This window comes from Oreochromis niloticus, linkage group LG17 (assembly GCF_001858045.2).
Source record: "Oreochromis niloticus isolate F11D_XX linkage group LG17, O_niloticus_UMD_NMBU, whole genome shotgun sequence".
Taxonomy (NCBI): Eukaryota; Metazoa; Chordata; class Actinopteri; order Cichliformes; family Cichlidae; genus Oreochromis; species Oreochromis niloticus.
The window spans coordinates 11,126,567-11,153,207 of record NC_031981.2 but is presented as its reverse complement, the minus strand read 5'-3'; the positions used below and the strand labels follow the sequence as shown (position 1 = coordinate 11,153,207).

Genomic DNA, 26,641 nt, shown 5'->3' with positions numbered 1-26,641 from the left:
GACCAACAACTGTAGACACCGAATATAAGACACTTTATTTTGACACTTCCTTCTCTTCACCCTTGGTGACAGGGCAGATGGAAACCCCGGAGACAATGCCATTGCATTCAGCCAGCAGTGAGGAAAGAGCACATGTTTACAACACATCCACACCCAGTTTGAATCCCTATTTGTCATACACACAATTGTGATTGGCACTGATCAGACTGTCCTTATCTCATTCTTCCTCCACCGTTGTGCTTATTAGCTCTCCAACAACCCAGCATGCATTTCAGATGTGATAAGGCAGTTTGAGCAAGCTCTGCCACCCTGTAGTGTGGGCTGACTGGTGCGTCCCTGGATAGCAACTGAAAATAGCCCAGATATATAGGCAGGGGGCTGTGAAGATGGAGGAAGTAGCACTCCACCCCCCAGTCTCTCTTTAATTTGTTCTGTCTCTTTTCTTTCTCTTTCCTTGTTTGTTCATTTTCAGTATGATTCTCCCTCACTACCTGACTCCGTCGTCTCACTCTTCGCTGCTCTCTCTCTCATTTTTGTCTTCAGTTCTGAAGCTTGTGTCCCTTGTGTAACATCGTCACTATCTTTATCACTCACTTGCTCTCCTATACTCACTCCCTCAATCTATATTCCCAGCTCTTCCTCCCCTTCTCCCCCCTTCCCTCCCCTGTTTTCTTGATTGCTAAATCAATGCTTAAAGTGCGTGAGCAGGGTGTCTCTGGCACAGCATCTGAGCACGGATACCCACTGCCTCCTCTTCCAAGAAATCTGTGTGTGTGTGTGCCTTTTTCCCTCTCTCTCTCTCTCTCTTTCCACACACGAACACACATCCTTCCATCTGTCCCATCTCAACCTGTGCTGAAGCACAACCACCAGGCAAGCTAACTAACGAGAGCCTTCCACAACCATCTGTCGCATTCCTTGCTGCATTCTCCTCCTTCAACTCCTCTCTTTGCTTTATTCCTCCATCTCTCCAAGCCTCCCCACACCAGCATCCCTCATCATGCAGAGTTAAACTGCCTTTCTTGCAGCCTTAAGTTTTGTTTGGCGGCAGTTGATGCGTCAAAATAGCAGTTTTGATTTTTGGTCAAAAGATGAAAATCCAATATGTTCATGTGTTAATCACAATATTGCTTTGGCTTCATGCACAGACATCCTGTCATCACACAGGTCTGAAGGCCCCCTTGTATAAGGATAAGCGCTCTCTCTGTTTGGGTGTGAGCAATAAATGCAATAAATGTCGGTGCACATGCATCAACAAGTCCGTGTCAGTAGCAAGCCATCACTGCAAGACAGTTTGACACTTATGATGACCAATCTTCCTCACCCACCCAGAGCCATAGTGACAAATAGAAATGGTTTCTCATTTCAAGCTGTGCTGCTTTAGCATGTGACTAAAATCAAAGAAAATGCAGTTACTACTTCCCCTTAATGCAAGAGAGACACCTCAAGCTGAATTTGATAGACAGGCAGACAAACAGATAGGTGTCATAAAATTATACTTTGTTGAATATCACAATATATTTTGGACTTTTAACAACTCGTTATTAAATTGATTTCATTTAAAACTGTGAAATACTTTCTGGTTCCAGCTTTTAAAATGTGAGAAATTGTTTGTTAGACAGAGTAAGGACTTGTTAATATTGTTGTAACTCTATTATTCTGGAGGAGCTGCGTTGTATTCTAAAGTGTGAACAAACAGTTTATCAGTAAATGGAAAAAAGTGATTTGATTTGATTAAAGTTGACATGAAAGGTTCTTTATAACTTAATTGGCTGGATATTGATTAATGAGTCACACTAACTGTGTCATATGGACATTAAAATGCATGTAACTTGCAGGTGTGGCCACCAAAAAGGTTAAATACTCGATGAGGCATGGAGTCCCATCTATCCTACCTCGGTAATCAATGGGAACTAAATATTGCCAGGTCCCCACAGCTCTAGCTCATTCTCAAAGCTCACTGTCCCACTGTCTGTCTGCCAAGCAGACAAGCCTGACCATGCCAACACGCCACGGCACATTTCATTGCATTAACCCAAACATAGGTTGTGCTGTGTTTTGAATCTGAGCCGAGTAAAGGTTTGGAGAACATTGTTTGAAAGTTATAAAACCGAACGCTAATGTTAGATGTTCAAACATCTCCGTCACAGTGCCATTTTTATCCTCGTTCCCACAGAGTGCGCTATGAGTGAGAATGAGCATAAGCGAAACAGTGCGGCTGTGCCAAGACTTCTTAGCACTGCAGGGTTACCACCCACTGCCAGACGCATGCACAGACACATACAATAAACACGAGTCAGCACACATGATAATTTCTGAATACATGCGCAGTGGGATTAATTTGTGCTTTTTGCACACTAGCCTTAAAACAGCCTTGCAATTGTCCAGACACACAAACACAGCTTTCATTGGAGATGAGTAAGAAAAAGGAAGTTCAGGAATATTTTTTTTTTTTTTTTTTTTTTAAAAAGAGGCAGAGGCCGGACTGAGCCAAGCTATTTATTTTAGTTCTTTTCTTCATTTGCCTTGTTCAGTACTGCCTCACTCCTTCCTTGCCAGTGCACCTCCTCCTTTCTCCATGCTCCTTTCATCCCTTTGATAGATAGGCTACATTTGTGGAAATGGAGAGGATTTGGAAGCGTGTATGATTACAGGATCCAGAATATGGCAGCCAGCGGGAGGGAGAAAGAGAGCAAGGACACATGAAAGAAAAGATGAAAAGTGACCTTGTTGACCCTTGGATCTGTGGACGGAGGAAGGGCGGCAAAATAAAAGTGCGGGCACAGTGAGAGGCAGGAAGTTAATCCCCCCCAGGTGCTGTGCCAGTGTTGACAGGGGGGTACCAGACCAGCCCACTGGCACAGCAGACATCAAGCCCCCCCTCACAGCTCAGTTTGAAGTCCCTTTAAGAGGCTGTCTGAATGGTGAGGGGTGGGAGGGCTGCAGGTGGCAGTCGAAACACTAGGGACAAAATCTACACGCACACAAGCGGGCACAATGGACACTAATCCTGAAATATTGATGCCTATGGTAGTTGCTCATTGAGGATGGAGGCAGGGGTGTGTGGGTGTGTATCTGAGGTGTTCTGACAGATTACCCACACACCCCTGCTGCTGGCCAAGAAGGTTGCTGTCAAAAGATATTCGATCGTTGCCTATCCTCCTTTTCTCTTTGCCACCACTGTTGTTATTATGTATGCATATTAGCCATTCACATGGGATCACTCACTCTGTTAGCCCAGGTCAGCACATACACACAAAAAGAGATGCACACCATTTTGCCACACCAGTGGAGCATGGATGCCAGGCAGAGAAAGGGAGGGAGATGTATTCATTCACTTTCTATTGTGCACGGATCGAGTGTTAGTCCAGTGAATAGGCAAGGGAGCGCTTGATAATGAGGCCAGTGTTATTACAGAGCTGCTCCAGCCCCTAACGACATCAATCCACTGGGATCAAATAAAGGCTTTTAATTGCTTTGCCTCATATTAAAATCCCTGCCGCTGTAGACAAGCTGCCCTTGGCGTGCCTGAGCATAAAGGCAAGCCGAAAGATTGTCTGAAAGGCCATCATATAGCATGTGCAAAGGCTCTCCCAATACATGGCTTTGCAATTATGTTTGCATAGCCCAAGCGTATTCAATGGCAGCGACCATCATTTTTAACTTAATATTTGACAATGGTGTTGAATATTAATGATGTAATAAGAGCACAGGGATCATATGTTCATGATGTGCTTTGTCGCTGTGTGTTTCCAGGACCGAGTCTGTTGCGGAGAAAATGCTGACCAACTGGTTTACATTCCTCCTCTACAAGTTTCTGAAGGTAACTCTTTAGTTTTCTGTGATTATGCTTCCTGTTCTCCATCCATTCATCCATCCATTGACTTAACCATTCATTCAGTTGAGGTTTGCAGGGGGGCTTGGAGCCCATCCCAGCTAACATGGGGTAAGAAACACAATGGACAGGTCACAAGTCCTACACATGGCTAGCACAAAGACACAAACAACCATTCACACTCATATCCACACCTGCAGCCACTTTAGAATCACCAGTTAGCCTAACGTGCCAAAAAGGCAAGGCACTTCAGCAATATGCCACAAAAAGTTGAGCTGAGAAGAAAGAGGAAAGGAAGACAGATAGGACAAAGCATAAAAACTGTGGTGCTGAGGTGTAGTGCTCAGTGCATCAGGTCCCCCAGCAGCCAGAGCCTTGTGCAGCATAACAAAAGGGTAGTTCAGGGTCACCTAACTAAATATAAGCTTTAAAGAAGAAGAGCTGTAGTGTAATCTTAAAAATAAAACGGTTTTCTGCCTCCTGAATCTAAAATGGAAACTGGTTCCACAGGAGGGAGCTGATAGCTGAAGGCTTTGCCTTGCATTCCACTTTTCCAAACTCTGGGAACCACAAGTAAGACTGCACTCTGACGTAAAGTGCTGTATTGGGATAATATGATACTATAAAATACGATGGTACATTTAATTTGAGATTTGTTTTCATGAAGCCTGTGAGGAGAAGCTAATATGGGACAAATGTTATTTCTCTAGATAGTCTCTGTTAGTACTGGTGTTTTGGATCCACTGATGGCTTTTCACGGACCTCTTAATAGTTCTGATAGTAAGGAACTATAATAGGACAGCATGGACTAGTTGACCAGTGTTCCTAATTTTAACAATATTTAACAGCTGAACTACTGTTACTGGTTGTTTTGGTTTCCAACTTATGGATATATGAATATAGCACAAGCATGTAATCATGACCGATGTCCTGTAATTCTGCATGTATTTTTTTGAGTCTGTTGAATAAGATGTTTACCTTTAATAGAGCTGTGTACAGGAATAGCACAAATAGCTTATGAGTGTGCATAAAATACAGCATAGACGTGGCATATTTTGTGTGTCGTCTGGGCTTCCATTTGGAAAATGTTTTCATAATATTCAAAAGACAGCCTCTCTGCCACAGCCACCGAAGATTCATCTAACACTTGGAGGATTTGTTGTCCTTTTTTAGCTAGAAAGCATACTGACATGTTGATGCAGCACCGAGGTGGTGTACTTTTTACTTCACAGGACACCACTATTCACTAAAAGCAAAACCACAACTCCTCTCCACCTTTGAGTCTAGAAAATGTCACAATCATCCTGTTTCTCTCCTCCATCTCTGTAGTCATCACTTTTCTGCAGCTGGAGGAGATAAATATAAACAATGATAAATGGCCAGTCTCTTCTTTTTGATAAACAGGAGTGTTTTGGGGAGGGAACGTAGGAGGGGAGGGTTTTCATTTTTTTTTTTTTTTTTTTAACTGTTTATCCATCAAACCTTCCCCTAACTTCAGCAACAGCTCTATATTGATAGGTGGTACAATTTTCTTTAATTTAGGTGAAACAGGTGCAATATTATCGGGAACATGACGTTTATAAGTCTTACTCAGCAACACTTGGAAGTAAAGCGGTTATAAAAAACACCCACAAAATTTTATCTTCTGAGACAAAATTACGCTTCGCTGTCAGTGAGCTGAGCGCAGAAAAAAGGCTTTAAAATTTCTTCATTCTTTTCCAAACGTCCCCCTTTCGTCAAATCTCTTCACAGGAGTGTGCAGGCGAGCCTCTTTTCTCCCTCTTCTGTGCCATCAAGCAGCAGATGGAAAAAGGCCCCATTGACTCCATCACAGGAGAGGCACGCTACTCGCTCAGTGAAGACAAGCTCATCAGACAACAGATTGACTACAAGACGCTGGTAAGGGGTTCACCTGCCCACGGGTCCAAGGGCTCACTGGGGACACTTAATATGCTTTCGGGGACAAGGCGAGTGTAAAAGGGTGGTTATGGGTGGTCGGTCATGAGATTTGCAATGGGACACAAAGTTGTCGTTGTTACGCTTGACATGAAGGGGGCACGGGAGTGGCGACCTCACTTCCTGTTGAGACCCGAGCTGTCAAGCAAAAGAGCAGGGCTTTGGGATGAGGAGGAGGGAAATAGACTATGTTTGTGTATGTGTCTGCACAAGCGCACAGACGATGAAGCTCACTCCTCATGGAACCTCTGATTTACTGCCCAGATCTGTCTGTTATCCTTGCTCCACTGTGACCGTTGTTGTTTCTGGAGGGGAAACTTAGACATTGTTCGGTTTTCTTTTCTAGTGTCAGACCAGTTTGTACTCAGCATTCTGGGAGTACAGATTTACATACATATTTCATATTGTCTTTTCCAACACCAGTAGTTTTCTACCCAACCCAGTTCTTGCAGTAGAAAAATGTCTAGAAACTACCCTTAGTTAATCCTTTTAAAGGGAATTTTTCATTTTATGTACAACATGAGCATACGTGTTTGGAATGATGCTTATATAAGAGATGAGGCGTTTATTCTCTCACCCCTTTAACGTGTATTTGTGCTCATCTTGTAAGTCAGGTATTGCCACCAACACCCAAAGGCAGTACTGTAAGAGCTGATGAATATGATAATATTATTATAATTAGCTGCTTTAGTGCTCATCAGTTCAGGTAGCAAATTACTCTCATCTCAAGCTCTGAGAAAAGAGCAGTTTCCATAGTGAATATTTTCTTTTCCTGCAGTTTTCTCATGGACCTCTTGTCAAGAACAGAATTATTGCATTTCCATTGAGTACCAATCAACATTGTTAACATAAAACACAAAACCTATTTCCCGCAAAGCTGTCAACAACCTTACATCTTGTGCATTATTTTATTTTTACCTTGCTTTAAATCAACTTGTTTTTAGTATATATTCCGAAAGATCCTTTTTGCATCTGTAAAATAAAACCTTATGATACCGTTTAACCCGCAAGTCCTTATTAGACTCATCACAGTGATGGTTTTGTGCGTGTTTCAGGTGGTAAACTGCATACATCCAGAAAATGAGAAGAGTCCAGAGATCCAGGTTAAGGTGCTAAACTGTGACACCATAAGCCAGGTGAAGGAGAAGATACTGGATGCCATCTACAAGAACGTCCCACATTCACACCGCCTGAAAGCGTCTGATATGGACCTGGGTATGAATCTTTGTTTATGTGAACAATGTGGAAAAAAATAGAATAATGAAATAGAAATCTGAAATAATTCTATGATTCGGGGATCTAGCTCCTTCACATTCCTGTAGATACTGTTCAGCTTATCAAAACAGTTCTTTAGATTCAGTGTTTCAGATCAGACAGCCGTTATTATGGACTCAATGGTCCAGAAGAAAATACAAACAAGAATAAAACACAAAAAGACAAAAAAATATGAAATATGAAATATAGAAATCATTTATTCGTGTGCCTGGAGAAGGCTGGCTGAGCTGAGACAGACATCGATTTTTGATTTTTTATTCTATTTTATTTTTTTTAATCTTCCCCACTCTACCCAGGCCTTCTTAAAAAGTAAAGTCCTCTTAGATATAGAGAAGTTGCTTTTTTTAACCTCAGGAGACTTGACTTCCTGACTGTGATGGCTCAGATGTCTGAGATTGGTCTCTCTCCTCCCAAAACTTCCCATCGATCGACTCACATGTCAACTAGCGTCTGAGTCAGATGATTGATCAGCTAATCAATTGAGACGCTCAGCGAGCCATTCCTTTCCTTTTTATTTCTTCCCTTCCTTCTGTGTGTGTTTCTTTCCTTCCTTCCTAATGCAAGTAATTACTTTAATGGGCCACTGTTAGGGGAAAGAGGTGCAATTATGTACCTTCTTGGCAAGACATCCTACTGTAGTGCTCAGGGGTTCTGGTACACCTTTATTGGTGTAGAGTACACATGCACACCCCGACTACATGTGAGCATAATATTGTTATCCGTGATTGTTGTCCTGCCAAATACCTACAGGCTGTCTTTTCGCTGTGGACGGTTGCTTTTTATGGTTTAATTTTGACAGATGGATTTTTTCAAACCCCCTGTTGTTTTTTGGTAATAGCATATTTATAACCAACCTCAGCTCTCAGATGGGCTAGGAATATACCACAGGGAATCTGTCTGAGACAGCTAAGTAAAAAGATTAGTTTAGCCTTTTGACAACACTCCTGGATGAAATTGTTTTATGGCCCCATTTGGGCAGGACGTGTTGTTCTATTATTGTTTTATTACGAGAGGGAATTGGCAATTGGAGTTCTCTGGTCACTCGCTCAGTGTGTGTGTGTCTGTGTCTGTGTGTGTGATTGCGAGCATAAGGGAGAGAATGAGTAAATGTAAGCAGAAGAGAACACGTGTATAGAGCAATTTGGTTATTTTTTCAGTGCTGTCTAAACATTTTGCACCCTGCTTGTGTGGTGTTCTTTTTTTCTGAGTGAAGTTCAGGCGACAATCTAGTAGTTCAAAAATAAAGTTAAAGATAAAGTTAAAGATTTAAGTTCCACAGCTGTGGACTTCTTTATATCAGGGAGTCTATGGTTTAGCGCTCCCTGATTCGTTCTCTTCGTGGTCCTTCATCTTGGCATTGGTCTCCGTCCTCAATCTGAGGTCTTGTCCTGTGTGAAAAAATGCCTCCCTACTCTACACTTGTTACCAGACATGTTTTATCTCTACATTGGTGTCAAGTCTAACCGGTACCTCAAAGTTTCTGTTTCTAGTTACGCTATCAGTAGTATAGGAACACTATGTTATACCCCCACGCATGGCCAAGGCAGCTTCTCCCTAACTGAAACTGTGTTGTGTAAGCATGTAGCAATTTTACCTTCAATACTAAACACTCCTACGTCTTAGTTAACCCTTCACACCGTGGGGTTAGTGCTTGTATCCGTCTAATGAGGAGTGTTATGAGTAGACATTGCAAATAATGTTAAAAAGAAACTTTATTAAAACGTATTTCTAACACTTGCTACACAGATTAGAAGAAAGTTCTCTCTTAATCACGAGTCCATTAGTAGACTTAAAACACGTTTGACATATCCATTCACGCCTGTAGGTTGTTTTTTCCTGGTATTGCACAATTAACACTGATGATAACTCTTCAGTGGGAACACGTCTTCTATTTCACTTTATTTTCTAACTTTTAGAGGGCTGTTCTACATGTACAGGTAACACCAGTGGCTTTTGTAATTTCTGACACACAGACCGATTACAGTTGTTGATAAGGATAATAGGATTTTTGCAGGCCTGTCTTGAGATAAACTTGCCAGAAGCGTTGTTATCCTGAGGTATTGTTTTTAATTCCACTGCCCTCTGCTGTAGTCCTCTGTAGAGTACAAGTGAAGATAGGACCTAGGAACAAAGAAGTAAGCCCTGTGTGTCTTGGTGTCTTTGTGCAAATGCCGCCAGTAGCAAACCTGTGTCTTGCCTCTTTGTCAAGTACCACAGTCACCTTCAGCCTTTCACTTTACCATCAGCTGCTATTCATTCCCCTCAAGACTAAGTGTACACACACACACACACACACATACACAGCCTGAGTAGATACCACTGGATTTGGGAATACGTGTGATCTCAGTTTGTTGCAGTTTCCACACCAAGTTTATGCTTTTATTTGTTCCTTCCTCTCGTTCTTTTTGTTCCCCGTTCGTCTGTTGAGCCCTGCCTGGAGACAGGCGCTCATTTGCATCTTTATGGGAAGTTGAACTGTATAGACAAACAACAGGAGAATCTGTATTTCCAGCAGATTTTTCAGTTGCTAACACAATTCTGGTCAATCCTCCAAAGACAGGCCTCACCATGCACCGCAGTGATTGCCGCTTTGTTTCTCTGTTTGTGATCAGAATAGGAGATGACAGTGGCCGACAGAAGTGGGAAGCTCAGCAAGTCGTGCAGGCACAATAACATATTCATAAAGCCCATGATGTCTGCAAAAAGAATAGAGAAATCATCTGCCTGTTTGTTTTCAAGATGGCTTTCCTTTTTCACTTATGATAATGTTGCTGGGGTATCGTGAGATGTTTCTATCAAAGCTTTTGTTTTGCTTTGTAGTGAGGTTGCGTAGATTTACAAGGCCTGTTGTATATGTAATGCAGATGTAATTTGGATGTAAGGTCGTGTAAAAGCCTTCCTAGCCATTGAAAAACGCGCTTGTTTTCAATGGCATGGAAATTAGATGGTCAGCAGACTCTGGGTATTGCTGTTGCACAATTTGTTTTGCAATTTTGTTGTCTCGCTGAATTGTTTTGTGGTCCGCCTCGGTGGAAATTCTGAACAACATTAAGAGCAGCTTGGCAGCGGGATGAAGATGAAAGTTTGACCAAGGAAGCACAGCAACCAGTAGTACCATCAGAGGCTGAAACATGAAGGCTAGTGCTGTGGGTAGAAAAAGAAGTGCACAAACCCTATATTCACAGCCGTCGAGTACACCAGCAAAACAAACCTAGAAAAGGGCAAAGAGGGTGAGCTTCATTTAAAAAAAAAAAAAAAAAAAAAAGAGTACAGTGGGTGATTAATTTAACTCGCCTTTTGTAGCTGTCTAGCACAGAAGCCTTTTCTGTTTTAGTTCTACCTGCTTGCCAACCTTTTACCCCCACCCAAAGACTTTTTATGTCCTTTTGACTCTATTCAGTCTTATTAGACAATGTTAATTGATTGTTCTGTGGAAAGCAAAGAAAAAGAGATCAAGATGATGATAAAATAATATTTGACACTCTTATTAGAAAAAAGTTGTGCTTTTTTTCCCTCTGGTGTGTGCTTGTTCTTCATCTAAGATTTGCAAACTTAAGTCAGAGTTAGAAACTAACTTTTTAGCCCATAGGGAGACTCGGATTGCTACACAGAGAAACAGCCAGTGTAGAATCCGAATATATCTGACTAACAGAATTAGGCACAAGCTATAAGAAGAAGCCAAGAAAACTAGAGCTATCAGAACTTTTCAACCTTATAACACAAAACCATTTTTCTCTTACAAAAAAATAGTATTTGACAAAAAATATGTTTATAATATGAAGGAATGCTAGTTTCCTAAATTATATGATGAGATTTTTAAAGAGTAAATATAATCAGTTGAACGGGCTGTGTATGGGATGGATTGTGTATGTTTTGTTTGACTGGATCCCTGAATTTGATGGAGTTATCACTATTTTGGGGGAGGCCTGAAAGCATAACACTCAGACTTTTCTGTTTGGCATCGTCTGTTTTCCCCTCTGTGGATTCCTCAAGGACAGTCAGTCTGGCTGTTGTGTAATTTGGGATATAGTGCTCTTATGTGGGGAGAAGAGTAGAAGTAGGAAGGGGTATAGATAAAGATAAACTCCAGAGAGCGACAGAATAAACTGAGAAAGGGATGACTATACATGCTGCAAGGTGAGGTCTTCTAACTTCTCAGAGATATCAAGTATTTGTGTAATCATTACATCTCTATTTTATGTTTTGCATTTTTTCTCCTAAAGGATTATTTCTCCACCTGGTCTGATGGATTTCTATAAGAAGATTATTTGAAATATTTGATTGATTTTTTTTTAAATTCCATCTCAATTGCAGAGTGGCGTCAGGGTCGAGGACAGCGCATGATCCTGCAGGATGAGGACATCACCACAAAGATCGAAGGTGACTGGAAGAGACTGAACATGCTGTCCCATTATCAGGTACGCTTTTAGTGGTATACAGAAAAATGCAGCTGGATCCTGCATTAAACTTATTGTGTTCCAGTGATTTAATAGTTACGAACGTTTGCTTTTTCGGTGTTTGTCGATGGTGTGGAACGCCCATGTACATGTGAAAATCAAAGTTTTTGTAAAGTTTTACAGCACATTGCACAGAGAATGGTGTCAGCTGAAACTTTGAACCTTATAATTTCGGGCTTGTAGTTAATAGAGTACAGAAATTCACATTATAAGGTGTAATTAAAGTTCCACAACTACACCCATTAAAAAAAGAAATACTGTCATTAAATAAAAAATGGCAGGTCTTTGTTTATAGATAGCCTCTTGGGGCAGCAAAGCACTGCTTTTAATGTAGCTGCTGTTTTTAGATCGCCTTCTTACCCACATGCACTTGTGGGTTTGTTCTATGTGCTGCGTCTCCACAGCGTGTAAAAAAAGCAGTTCTTAACTTAAATACCATTTTGAGCAAGAGCACAAAATTGCAAGGAGCATAATGTGATGAGTATGGTGGCTCTGTTGCTGTAGCGCCCAAAGGCACACATGACATCAGTCCTTTCTCTCAGACACTTCCTCCTCATGGACAAACCCGTGCTGCACAAGTGAATGCCAAACGACATCAAGCATGCTCCCGTATCCTATCCTGAGCTGAAAATCTACGTTAGACATGGACAACTTTACATGCCAAACTTTTTTTTTTTTGTCAAAATTAGAATCAGGTAGTTTTATTATTTATTTATTTCATATTTTTATGGGCTGAGTCACAAAATTTTGTAATTGCACAAACTTTAAAGAAAGTTAGGAAGGTTTTTTGTTGCATTTCAGCAGCAAACCTGAAATTTATCACTTTAAACATTTAGAAGAGAATTTGATAGTGAGCACAAACACCTGGCATTTGGTATTGCATACAATCAATCTGTCTCCCTTTCTTTACTACACATCATCTCACTATCTGTGGCTCCTTTTGCAACTCATCTTCACCTTTTCCTCTTAAGCTGACTACATAATTCAGAGTTCACTTATTGCAGTTATCTATCAAGTACTTGACAGATAAGGACATCCCCTTATACACCACATGTTATCTGCCTGGCTCACAAAGTGAGGCAAGGAACTTTCCAACAGCACAGTGACACTTAGGAGTAATCCCCTGTGTGGAGTGGGCTTCAGGTGTGCTGCCTCCGGGGATCATCTTGTTTTTGAATTTGATTAATGTTGGCGTGGACACACATCACTGGTCAGAGACCGTCAAACGAAGACAAATGCACAAAATACAAAGATGTGTCACTCATTAAATACATCGGTGCATTTACACAGAGACTTTGACACGAATCGGCAGGTGTTTTGTGCCACATGACTCATAACTGCACATCCAGTCACATGGAAGGAGTTTGGATGGGAAAACAGGCCTGTATTGTCAATAAGGTGTTAATAATTCAAGCAGTTGAGCAAGTAGCGACTGTGCCCTCCAAGTGCAGTTTACGTGGTGCCTAAATTAAATGTCAGCAGCAGCGAGTGTCAACAGGCTGAGAGTATGAAGCGTGGGTGGAATGGATTAGGGAGCTGATTCAAATCGGAGATAAGATAATGAAGACAGAAGTTAATTCATTTTTTCAGGCTGGGGAATAAGGGCACCTTATCCTTGACAGACCGAGAGAGGGAGGAAAAAAAACATGGCATCGTCTGTGAAATTGTCAGGAGGCTAAACAAAGAGCTAGAAAGGGAGGGGACATCACAAACACATTCAAGCTTCAGTCAAGGGCATCTGCAGTCCCATATTTAGCATTTCCAATCTTCTGTTACTGACTTCATTTCTTTGAAATGATCTGATTTGAAATCCATAGATCGTTGTGAAGGAGATCAAATCCATTGATGCACTCAATTGATTGATGCCATCTTAAAGGACCCAGATGTGCAGCTATATTTTGCCATTTCCTTCAGACATTTTTCATCAGTATTGTTTGTCCAATCTGAACCTAATATGGCCAACCAGACACACTGAATAGAATCATGTGCTCTTCTTTATTACACTAATCTGCTTTGATCTGCCACTAGCCAAACTCCCCCCGCACTTGGTTGTACTGTCACAGTTTGCATCACAAACTAAGTGGAAACTTCTCATTCGGGAAAAAGTCACATGGTAGCTACAAGCAAAAAAAGAAAAAGAAATGGCATTTTCCATATCTGATCTACCAGGCACATAATGAGACATTTCTCTCCGCCTCCTCTCTTTCAGGAAAGTGTGCTCTGTTTTCTGCCTTTATTCTCCAAATGTTATTTCCCCAAATGCCACTCCTTCTTTTTCACATTCTATTATGTTCCACTGCGCTCTGCTTATTTCATATGGGTTCGACATATAAGAGCAGTGATCAGGGAGGAGATCTGCCCTGTGGGCCTCCTACAGACAATGATATAAACATATTATGCATAAGGAGCAGATTGAGTGAAAGGGTGAAATAACAACGCAATCTTAATAACGCCCTGGACCTCACACTGCTCACACATACACATTCATGGGCTGAAGTCCCCCCCTCCGGTTGCATCCACCCACACAATGATAAAGATCACTTCAATTAACCCGGGCTTAGCCTGCAGCCTGGGTAGTCATTTTATGTAGAATAGAGGCATTCTGTGTGTGTGTGTGTGTGTACTGGTGGGAGAGGCTGCATCCCAGTTTCATTAATTGAATCCTATTTGGCAGACTGGGGAAGGAGGAGCATGCAATTGACTGGTTCATTCATTCATTTCCACACACACTCACACTTCACATCTTCATACACATGCTCTCAAACACACACACACACACACAGACACGCCACCCTAGAGGGAAGGTATTATTGAATAGAGACTTTGTGACATCCTCTCTCACACAGGCCTGCACAATGCTCTGCTAAACTCTCCCTCCCACTGTCAGTCATCATATGTATGTGTGGGCAAAGCAAAACACATAAGGGTAATAAGATATTCTCTGTTTATTCACCTGAAACAAGAATAGATGGAAGGAAATACAGAAAGTGACACCTACGCAGTGATATGTTTTTTTTCCTATTCTTAGTGGTCACAAATGTGTACAAATGGGGAAAGAAATACCACAGAAAATTGCTATTGTTTTGAAGAGAGATTTACATTATATTTGTGTTTCAGGTACCTGATAATGCAGTAATGGCCTTGGTTCCCAAGCAAGTTACAGCCTACAACTCTGTAAATAACTCCACCGTGTCCCGAACTTCTGCAAGTAAATATGGTAAGCCGGCCTCTTTCTGTAGCACAAGTTTCAGTTATCACAAAGCCAGTTTCTTAGCTGGACCAAGTTTGCTTTAGAAAAATATGTATTTAACTCAGTAAAAGAAATATCTTAGGAATTGATGCTTGGTAATGCAAATGAAAATCATTAGCAAAACTATACGTATAAATTTACTTGAAATAAAACAATCCACTCAAGGAATAAAAATTTTGAATTTGTCCATTTTTTTAATAATCCGGTGTTGTTAGAGTAACTCACTGACCCTGCAGCAGTGGATGGTATCACTGCATGTCAGCAGTGGCAGGCCAGAAATACAAGATTTCTAAAATATAAAGAGACAAAAACGCACTCTTTCCTCAGTCCTTCCAGCCTCTTGAGAATCCAAAGTGGCTCCTCTTATCCTTCCATGTGCCTGTGTTTTTTCCTGTGTGCCTTCTCCACATCTCCTTGAACCTGCAAAACCATCAAGTTTGTTGCTGATCAAAGGGCTAAGCCTCACTGGTCACAAACACTTCAGACACTTCAAATGTGGTGCCACGTTATTAGCATTGTCTCATCTCCATATGGTCTCACCTCATCTCTCCAGCTCTAAATTAGACCAGATAGGGCAAGGTGAGTGGTGCAACAGAAGAGGGAGGGAGGGAGGGAGGATGCCAGGAATACCCCCCTCCATACACACCCCACTATATATATATATCTATATATATGTATATATTTTTTTATTTTTTTAAAGGGACTGACTTCAAATGCAAGTGTGATGCACTTCACAACCAGTGTGGTACTTGAGAGTGACTTTGAACTCTCCCTGAGTACAATAGCCAAATAGTGAAGAAATAGACAAGGGTGAATTTAATAGAGCTGCTGAAGAGCAGCAGGAGGAAGAGGAGTGGGGCTGGTGAGAAAGTTGTGCAAAAAAAGTTCAAAGATTCAGACAAACATTCTCTATAACATGTTGAGTTGGAGAATGAAAGGAGAAACCTTTGTGTTTGATCTTTGATGTAATGTTTCCATCAAAAAACCACAAGGAGGAAAAGAAGGGAAACACGGGAAATATAACAGCACGCGTGGAGCAGGATCAGAATAGAATAAAAGAAAAAAAGAAACTCTCTCTCCTGTGTATCACTCACTACGCATCACCCTCAGCTCTCAAACTTCTTGAATAAGTAATTACCACAAAATGAGCACACTGTTCTGCCATACCACAAGGGCAAAGCTAACAATTCAAAGCAGCAGATTTTGTGCAGCGCTTGTCCTGCACAGTGTATTTGGTTTGTTAACCTTGTAACAAAGCTACAGTTAAATAACGCTCAGTGAAGTGCCCTATAGAAGACGCAGGCTTTTTATTTTTTTAGTTGATCATACTGTGATCAAATATGAGTAGTCAATACATAGACACATAAAAACGCACGCACTTTGTATCTGTTGTCTCCAGCTGTCCCTTATTTTCCCACAGACTCTCTTCTCCATACACTCCTCCTGCTTCTCTCTCTGGACAGATTGATTTCTGTCACGGTGAAAATCACTCCTTTTTTTTTTTTTTTGCACTCCTCTCCAAACCGCACCCACTGATCAATTTTTTTTCACACTGTGTAAACATTCATTGAGCCATGTGTTTGGAAATGTCATCGCCGCTCCGGCCATTGGGTGGGCCATACATATTTCATCTCGTCTGACACCTGTTCGATTTTGTGTCAGGCGGCAATGCTATGTCTTGTCACTTGGAGAAGAAGCCATGAAAAATTAACCATGCAGACTTTCTGAAAGTTTCATATCCAATCTCACACACCTGTAAATTGGAAACCTCAGACCAAGAAACTACATTCTGTTGCTGACATGCAGGTTATAGTTTTCTTTGCCTTTTTGGTTCCATTTTTTCTATTGTGTTTGTGCTGCCCGTGACTGATTCTTGCCTTTATGTCAGTTTTCTTTTTTCCTTTAAACTAGTTTGCTTTAGCTCAAATCTGTCTTCTGTGACTATCTAAAAAACAAAAAAAAAATTTTTTAATGATGTTTACTCATCTTTGTAAATTCATAGATCATAGTATGAAGGCACAGTTTTTATAAAAGAAATCTAACACTTATCTGACTCTGTGTTGCATCGATTAGCAGCATTACATAAACTGAAGCCTGTTGTTTCTCACAGAAAACATGATCAAGTACACTGGAAGCCCCGACAGCCTTCGTACCCGTACTCCTATGATCACCCCCGACCTGGAGAGTGGGGTGAAGGTTTGGCACTTGGTTAAGAACCACGAGCACGGAGACCAGAAAGAGGGCGACCGCGGGAGCAAGATGGTCTCTGAGATCTACCTGACAAGACTTCTGGCCACCAAGGTTAGCAATCTATGTTTAGGAGAGACACTAAGCTGTGAGGACCTACTGTACTAACCTCTAGGTCCATATTTTTGTTCTTAGTCTCTACTAGAGTAGCTTTGCATGATTCACAGGCCAAATAATCATTATTTATATTATATTGGGCCTTGGTGCAGCCCATCCTTTTATCCACTGTGTCTTTTAAAAGAAAAATGTTTTAACTTCCTTTTAAGCTATCTTTATTCTGATTAGCTGCCCCTCACAAACAGAAAGACTGAACAGCTGGTGGGTGGGGTACTGTGCTCACAGACAGAGCTGCGTTTCTGTAATGACCATATTAGGGATATCCTCTCTCATTAACTCAAATAAACTTCCCCTATGTTTAATCTGAAGAGAAAAATCAGGAAAGCATAATAGGTCTCCTTTATCTAGCTGCTCAATTTACCCAATGCTATGTGATCAGACCAGACAAAATAAAGTTATCCAACTCAGCTGTAGCATCTTTAACCGAAGCAGTTCAGCAGGTGAAAGGCTAAAAGGTCACTCCATCTTTTACCCCATGTTATAATAACTAAGAAATCCCTCGCTGTATTTAAATATTCATGTTTACTTTGGATGAGTCATCTCAGTGGAAAAGATTATTCAAATGTATTCCTCTATCCCCTCAGGTGAGAACGAGAAAATGGATATTTCTGTTTGTTTTTCTTTTTTCATTACTGTTGCATTGATGCAGCAGCATATCAAAAAGGGTAAAGAAGAAAAGACCGATGAAACCAGTGAAGGTTTTTCTGTTATAAAAAAAATTATCAGGCAAATATAGAAATGACTATAAAATGGGTCTCTTTGAATGCGCCTTGCGACAATGGCCCCTAAGAAGGAGAAAAAAAATACAGTTAATTTGGTTTGGAGGAAAATGTGACTTTGATCCAACAGCTGAATGCAAATTAACAATCCGCTCTTAAAGCACCTTGTCCCTCTTTTTTTTTTTTTTTTCCCACCCACACCAATACACCCTTTCTATTAGACTCAGCCATATGGGGAGGGTAAAAGAAAGTGGGAGGCTGTGAGTTGAAAATGTTTAGGATGTGTTTTTTTTAATTCACCAACACTTCCGCTTTTCGTCTCCTGAATGTCTTTGTTTAGCTGTTAACATAGGGAACATAAACCCAGTGCAATATATGCAATATAAATGAAAAGTGTCAGGAGTCTACAGTGGAGTGTCTCAAACACACCGGTAGCACATCCATTAAACAGGCACAGAGGGAAGAAGCAGGATGATCATCCTTTATGGAACATGTTGGCTAATGAGCAGGAACATGGAACTAATTTGGGTGTGCCAATTCCAACTTGTCTTTGAAACAGTACATCTAGATAATAGGCAAACAAATCCTCTTTTTTTTTTTGCCGCTGCTGTTTTTCTCTTTATGAAAAGCGCATTTGCTTTCCGGTGAACAACAGCCTCAACAACCACAAAAGCATTTACAGCAGGAAGATAAAGTAAGAAATCCTTTCCAGTTATATTCATTTAGTCTCAATCTATCGATTTATTTATCTCGATCTAAACTCAAATTCTAAACAAAAATGATTTAAACTAATGCTACGCAGATCATTCTTTTGTTCATATTGATACCGAACACATCATTAAAATATTTACGATGTAGGGTGGAAAAAGTTGATGCTTGATATTAAAAAAGTATAACTTACCATCCCATCTACCAATCCCACTATAGATCTGCAAAACAGAATCTCAAAAGAAATTATTTTTTATTATCAGGAATTGTTGATTTGCATTTAGCTGGACAGATTAAACAAGTTATCTCAGGGAGTTAAGATACTTATCTGTCCACAGTTAGACAAATTGCCTATAATTTGAGGCGATTTAGCCTGCAAGTGGGCACCCAGCTAAGATGAATTCACAGTGGAGTAATAGATGAGAAACCCAGAGTAACAGCTATAAGCTTAAAGGATTTATTGTAGCTGTTAAACATGAGTTTAACATACACATACCATGGTCCCTCTGCTGAAAAGATTACCAAAGAGTACCTTAATGCTCTACCATGCTACACTGGATGGTGTTTAGGAGCTATGGCTGAATTGTGCAGGACCAATGTAGAGCACTACAAACACTGCAGAAAACAGAATTCCATATCAGCTTGACATCATCCCAGTACTGAAGCATGGTAATCATCATAATTTTGGTGTTTCTTCGCTTCCTCTGCACCTGGACAGCTTGACATGATCTGGAGGAATATTTATTCCCAAGTTTAGCATGGCAACTCATAGGCCCATCCAAAGGTCTTATAGTAGAACAGTTATCCCGTACATTTACGTAATACCATACAACTTGAAACACTGATGTCTGCCTTTTTGAGCAGATATATCACCGTGACTATCTAACAGATTTATTCAGTTATTGTTATTGTACTGTCTTTATCTTACAATATAAAGCACCTTGGGGGAATTGTTGTTGTGATTTCACCCTATATAAATACAACTGAATTGAATGTTTCACAAAGACAAAGGTTAGTATGTGATTATTTACCATATTTTGTTTGTCTCTACCTTGACTTGGCATTCTAGTGATACCATATACTTCTTATAGTCAGTACACTTAAAGTTGTAGTCAGTTGTTTTTGAGGTCATGTAATACTAAAAAAATAATATTTTGCTCATACTTATACATTGATTAGTGGGTAATTTCCATCCATCCATCCATCCATCCATCCATCTTCTTCCACTTATCTGGGGCCAGGCAGCAGCCTAAACAGAAGCCCAGACTTTCCTCTCCCCAGCCACCTCCTCCAGCTTGTCTAGGGGAACACCAAGGCGTTCCTGGGCCAACTGAGAGATATAATCTCTCTGGAGTGTCCTGGGTCTGACCTGGGCCTCCTCCCGGTGGGACATGCCCGTAACACCTCACCCAGGAGGCATCCTTGTCAGATGCCCGAACCACCTCAACTGGCTCCTTTCGATGTGGAGGAGCAGCGGCTCTACTCTGAGCCCCTCCCGGATGGCCGAACTTCTCACCCTATCTCTAAGGGAGAGGCCAGCTACCCTTCAGAGGAAGCTCATTTCCGCCACTGTGTATCTGCGATCTCATTCTTTCGGTCACTACCCACAGCTCGTGACTATAGGTGAGGGTAGGGACGCAGATCGACCGGTAAATTGAGAGCTTCGCTTTTATACTCAGCTCCCTCTTCACCACGACGGACCGGTACAGCATCCGCATCACTGCAGCCGCAGCACCAATTCATCTGTCGATCTCCCGCTCCCTTCTCTGCTTTTGGTGGATGATGTGGTTCTGTTGGCTTCATCGGGTGATGGCCTCCAGCTCGCTCTGGAATGGTTCGCAGACAAGTGTGAAGCTGTGGGAATGATAATCAGCACCTGCAAATCAGAGGCCATGGCCCTCAGCCGGAAACGGGTGGAGTGCCCACTCCGGGCGAGGGATGAGTTCCTGCCCCAAGTGGAGGAGTTTAAGTATCTCTGGGTCTTGTTCACGAGTGTGTACTTACGTCTTCCAAAACGTATTTTCATAAACTTCATGAATGAATTCATTAAGAATACATACAAGCAGGTGCTGGTTTGTTGAAGCGGCCATGTTGCCCCGCCATCTTAAATACCTAAACAACAACAACAGCTGATTAAAAGCTAACGTAATGCCACCTTTAAGGTTATGCTTATGTCCTAAAAATAACACCATTGTTCTGATAAGCCATTTAATTAGATTCCCACATTGTATGAGACCTTATTCACAAAGTGCCCAAGTTCAACAATGTTGGAGCCACTTCGAAGAAAGTTTCACTAACACCGGCTGACTCATCGACTCCTTATACAGAGTTAATAGATATAGACACCGGGTGAGGTAAACACTTGCTGACAGCATACAGTCACTTAAACAGTGACCAGAGTTGTTTGTCCTACAGCGGCCACCGTAGCACTGCACGATTATGCAGTAGAATTGGAGGTGTATGAAAACAGGTGACTAAAAATCTGGAATCTGCTGACATTTAGTGGTGACATTCTACACACCGGAAAACCAACAAGTCTGGTGATCAATTAACAGGGAAAGAGAGGCGCAATAGTGACTGTGAAACAGGGCATATGAAAGAAACTAATAAACAAACTACATATCCCAGAATAGGATGAGGCAGGAAAAACAGAGCAGCTATCGTCATGACACATACTGTATAGTCGTCCACACACCTTCACACATGCACACGTCGCCTCTCAGCCTCTGTGAGTCGCTCCATTTTCCTGCCATTATCCCGTTCCAGAGTGCAGGAAGGTGGCTTCTGACTACAGACAGCACATCGTCTTTCCAGATGGATTGTTTTTGAGAAATAACCAGTTTATCTTGGCTGGCCATCTCTCTTGCTGAGAAATGATTGGGCAGACAGGCAGTGTAATTGACTGCGTTTGGCTTTCACCTTGCCAATAAATACCTCTCCTTGGCAACGCCACTCACATCTCTCATATTAGCTCCATCCGTGACACTCTTGAGTGTGGGTACAGGACGTGTTCACGTGTGTGGACTGGTGCAGGGAAGGATTGCATTTTCCCTCCACTTGTACACTTGAGTGTGTGTGTGTGTGTGTGCCTGTCTCAGCCTCCCTGTTTCATTGCTATCCCCAACGTCGCTTTCCTTGCATTTCAATGCGGAGGCAGATGGCATCAAAACATCCAGATGACACATTGTGTTTAGAGTGCAGTCTAATGACAGGGTAGATGGTCGTGGGGGGGTTATGTTGGCAGTTTCAGCTCCACCAGGGAACAAGAGAACCCTGTGATGATGACAGTGTTGATAGTGGTGCACCCCTTGAGATCGAGGATGACGTAAAATGTCACAGCCTAAGCACTGGTAGGCACATACACAGATTTCACTGTCTCTGCACACATGTACGCGATAGGCCTTCCCTTACCAGCTAGGAAGGCACGTGGGCTTGATATAGAGATATGTGATACCGTCTTCATAGAAAAATGGTAAGCTGCCGGGAATGTGGGCCACATTAGAATTATAGCCATGATTGTCGAACTAACAGGATTCCCTCCTCCCACTCTCCCCTTCTACCTCTCCTGACTCTGTGATTTGGTCACCCGCTCCACCCAAATTGGATTTTTATTTGCCAATGCCTGTACACACCTCATCTGCCACACTCAATGGCCTCTTCTTCTGATAGGAAACTTGTGTCGTTTCATTTCCATCTCTGGCTCTCGCCTTTTTCCCGTGCATCCCATCAGCTCATTCTTTACAAGAGGATTAGATTCTCTCACTCTCTGTCTCTCTTCTCCTCCTCCTTCTTAAAGTCACCAACATTAAATCAAATTAGGGTCAATGGTGCAGTGTGGGAGCTAATCCGGCAGCACAAAGAGGCTTAGGAGATGCGCCTCCTGTTCCTAGATATTATTAAAAGTCAGCTGTGAAATAACAATTTCCCCCATCAAAGCTGCAAGCAGATTTAGGGGCAGGGTCTGTGAGATATGAGTCAGACACATAAACATCGGAGCTGGGAGAGAAAGTGTCATGCACTGCACAACTCAAACTGACACAGGAAAAAAATATACATATTAATGGCATTTCTGCTACTGTTAGTGAAGTTTTGAAAAATGAGAGAATGACTGAATCTTTGTAACTCTCCTCTCCTTGCTCTGTAGGGTACGCTACAGAAGTTTGTGGATGACCTGTTTGAGACCATCTTCAGCACAGCCCATCGAGGCAGCGCTCTGCCACTGGCCATCAAATATATGTTTGACTTCCTGGATGAGCAGGCCGACAAACACAACATCCACGACCCGCATGTCCGACACACATGGAAGAGCAACTGGTGAGTTCATTTACCATCTAAATCTAAATATGCTGTGGGTGCTGATATAGAAATATGCATACACACCAAGTAATTGGTGTCAAGTGCACAGAATGGGAATGTTTAAGACTCCTTAAACAGTTATTTGGATCACTGATGGGCATTTTGATTTTTAAAAGTACTACAGGCACACTGGCATTGCCTGGGTATTGCCCTGTCAGAGCCAAGTTTCACAATACGCCTCTTCCTCTCCTAATATCCATTAACCACAGGGGTGTGTAATCTTCATTAAAGCCAACCACAAGGGGCTAATCCAATTGGCTGCCAAGACTCTCCATCTATTATCATGGATAACTGGGCCAAAAAAAAAAAAAAATCCTGTCACTGTGGAATTCTCTATAGTGACAAATGTTCACTCCCAGGTGCACAAGTACACCTCTAAATTAATATCTGCTGATTAATTTAGACCATATTGACCCCTGTGAGTCCACCTTAAAAGGTTGGCTGGGGTTAAATAACTGACAGTGCCCTGGAATGGGGTGAGCAGAGGAATGAAAAGGTGAAGAAAAGGAAGTGAACACAGTGGGAGTTAAATGCACACTAATATCTCATTAGCCTCATAGCCTCTGCCAAGATCCCAGCATGCATCACTCAGCCCAAGGCCCAGGAGAACCACAGATATTGGAGGAAAAATTTATGTGTATCGAGGGACGAATAGACATAAAGGAATGGGTAGGGAGAGGCTGAAGGAAAATATTATTTACTTTACCTCATGAGCCTAATTTTAGGGTTTTTCCTCTGTGTTACCGGGCCAGTCACAGTGTGTGTTAAGTGTTCTGAGAGGTCGACGTGCTTCTCCCCATTAGACTTTCACTGTAGGGCTATAAATAAAGCACAATTTATCATAACACACCCTGGGAAAAAGCCACTGAGGCTGAGCACAGTTTGTGCTGATGCCACCACAAGTACCTTCTCAGTGTGGAACGTGCATATGATTGTGTCTTTAAGCACCTCCCTGCGTGTGCATATGCATAACCTCATGACCTCATCTTAAAAGACTGCAATCTTGGCTTCAACAGAAGCCTTCGTTTTGTCTCATGGTAGAAAATAATAATGTCAATGTCCCTTCCAAGCTGAGCCCCCATCCCATTAAACCTATCAGTCCCACAGTTATTGTACACGCCATTAACTTCAACTGCAGCCCCTATATTCTACTACTACCCCCACCTTGAGGGTTCCCTTCCTTCAGTGTCCCCTGATATAACCCTTATGTTAGATCCTTCAGCCTTATACCATTGTCATATCATGCCAGTGTATTTGTTGCTATAGCTTACCAGTCAACCGTTTTCTTTTTTTTTATTAGTTGAATGTTTAAAAGTTTGCAAAATCTATACTGAAATCAGATTGTGAACCACTATTTTACCCCATTCAGTGAGAAAATTTTCACAATTTTTCTAAAATAAAAGCTGACGGTTGCTTTGGCATGATTAATGCTGACCACGTTTCCATACACTCTAAAGACCTGAAAGTGACCTTAATTTATCGCTGAACTTTTATAGCCTAAGTCCTTTACATCAAAGCAAGACTATCAAAAAGAAAAAAAATACTATGCCTTTCTGTACCTCTATGATGCTGCTACACTAAGTTTTAAAATGTGCACAGTGCTAAATATGAGTGTAAATGACCACCAAGATATATTCAGATCAAACCAAACTGCAGAAGACATGTTGTAAACACTATACGTCCTAATTATCATTTGTCCTGCACATCTTAACGGCTGAAATAGCCTTTAGATATGTAGATATTAGTTCTTAAATCATTTTCTTGTGCTTGACTGTCAACAGAGATACATAATAACTTTGCCTTGTCCTTTGATTTTCTTGTGGAAACAATGACATTAACAAAATATGACCTCAAGTGGTTGGTGGCATACCTTGCAGAATCATGACAGATGATTAAGGCAGATGTACTAGGTGTGGATTTTTGGTATTTGGAAAAAAAAAACAGTTTAAACTTCTTTTTCACCAGTTTTACTGCTTTTTAAAATAAACTGCCTTTTCATGGTGCAAAGTTAAATTTAGTTAGACTGTTAGTTTTGTATGTATTGTGTGACAGAGTTGTAACATGTTTTGTATGTGTGTACAGTCAGTATGTGCGTACATGAGTCACTGGCTCCCAGAGCATCTCCAGATGGTATCTTTTGGATTAGTGGCAGTGTGTCAGTGTCTGCTCTCATCCTCACTCCTCTGTATTTGGTCCGCGTGTGTCCGTCTATATGCGCTGCATTTCAAGATGGACAGAATTTTAATTATTGTGCAAAACTGCCACATACACTCCTCTTTTCTGCATGCAGATTATCACTTATCTGCTATCATACTGCAACACAATCCTACTCAGGTCTGCCACAGTGGTAGTAGTAAGCAATCTAAGTATAAGGTGCCTATCACAGGAAGAAAATAGCACAGTTTTGCTTACTTAGACCCTGACTGGAACAAAATTCAGTCAGGTCACCTTTATAAAGCTGTTAATTAAAAATTTAGCTCACTGCATGTCTATGCCATAATGGCACCAGTGAGATGTTCTACATCACAACATCTGTGATTCTTTTCCTGCCAATGGTAAGCCAATTCATTAGGCCCATTCCACAAAATGGGCAGAACATCCTAAAACTGGAGATTCAAAGGGCTGCATGAGGTGGTTTTCAGGGACCACAAGGGGACTTAGCTGTTTGCAAATGTTTTAGGTACCAGTGTTAAAGTGTGGATGCATTAAAAAAATAAGAGAAAAGCAACTAGTTAGAATCACATTTGTTCTGGTCACATTTTGCCTTTAGAACAGAAATAATTCTCCTATTTACATCTGCCCAGTTTTAGTAAAGATGCTGTCTAAACTGTTGCTTATTTTGCTTGCTTAATTATACAGTTTTTTTTTGGTTTTTTTTACTATATCACACCCTTTCATCAGTTTGAAATGACTGCACTTTCAAGTGATGAATCAGTGAGCCCTTTTCTTACTCTGCCAGCATAATTTCTTTAGGATATGAGATGCCCTTGATCTTGGCGGCTGATATTTAACCTAATCCCTAACCAAAAGGACCGATCATGACCATCATTCAGATTCCTAAAACTACTCAGCAGGAGTAAACTCAGATTTGCCTATTTTCAATGGATAAGGCATACTTATTATGGTGGTAATTTTGCACACACAAAATTGGGCAAAATCTCATCATCTTAGCATCCACTGCCCCACTGAAACGCCAGCTTGTCAACAATCAAGACAGCACAGCAGCCTTGTTAATATCCCTTTGATCCCTGCACCTAATCCCACTAGATTTTTTTGCTTAGATTAATTTTGAAGTCATAATGCGGAGTTTTTCCCATTCTGAGTTTAAATCCTCTTTTGTTACATTGTACAGCTGAATATCTTTGTGGGTGGTTGTACTAGAATAAATGCTCAGTGGATTGTCGAGGAACACTGGTGGTACTTTAAATGAATGCGTTTCAGGTTTTTTTTTTTTTTTATTACATTTTATGCTCTTTTTTTTTTTTTTCCTATACGCAGAAACTTCTATGTAGCGTAGACAGCAGCAGTGTCTTTGTTGATTTTTGCCACATCAGCTAAAAGCGCAGAGCCCAGAGAAAAGTAAAGATACAGAGATCCAAGTAACACTCAGCTTTTTCTTAATACCACCTGAGCCCCTTTCACAGCAATACACAGATAAAGCTGGCCCTATATCTATTCATTTTGGCAGAAACAAGCCCTGCAAATAAACAGACTTGTGTAT

General features: G+C 41.3%; 1 protein-coding gene across 4 annotated transcripts in view; it reads left to right on the top strand.

Moving 5' to 3' along the window:
- plxna4 (plexin A4) overlaps nt 1-26,641 on the top strand; it is a 244,786-nt gene that overhangs the window by 209,950 nt on the left and 8,195 nt on the right. For all 4 annotated transcript variants that reach the window (XM_003445006.5, XM_019346942.2, XM_005451648.4 and 1 more), the window contains exons 23-29: nt 3,757-3,823; nt 5,588-5,734; nt 6,847-7,006; nt 11,381-11,484; nt 14,641-14,740; nt 16,884-17,074; nt 22,709-22,878. In XM_003445006.5, the coding sequence (XP_003445054.1) occupies nt 3,757-3,823; nt 5,588-5,734; nt 6,847-7,006; nt 11,381-11,484; nt 14,641-14,740; nt 16,884-17,074; nt 22,709-22,878 (939 nt within the window). The remainder of the gene's footprint in view (nt 1-3,756; nt 3,824-5,587; nt 5,735-6,846; nt 7,007-11,380; nt 11,485-14,640; nt 14,741-16,883; nt 17,075-22,708; nt 22,879-26,641) is intronic.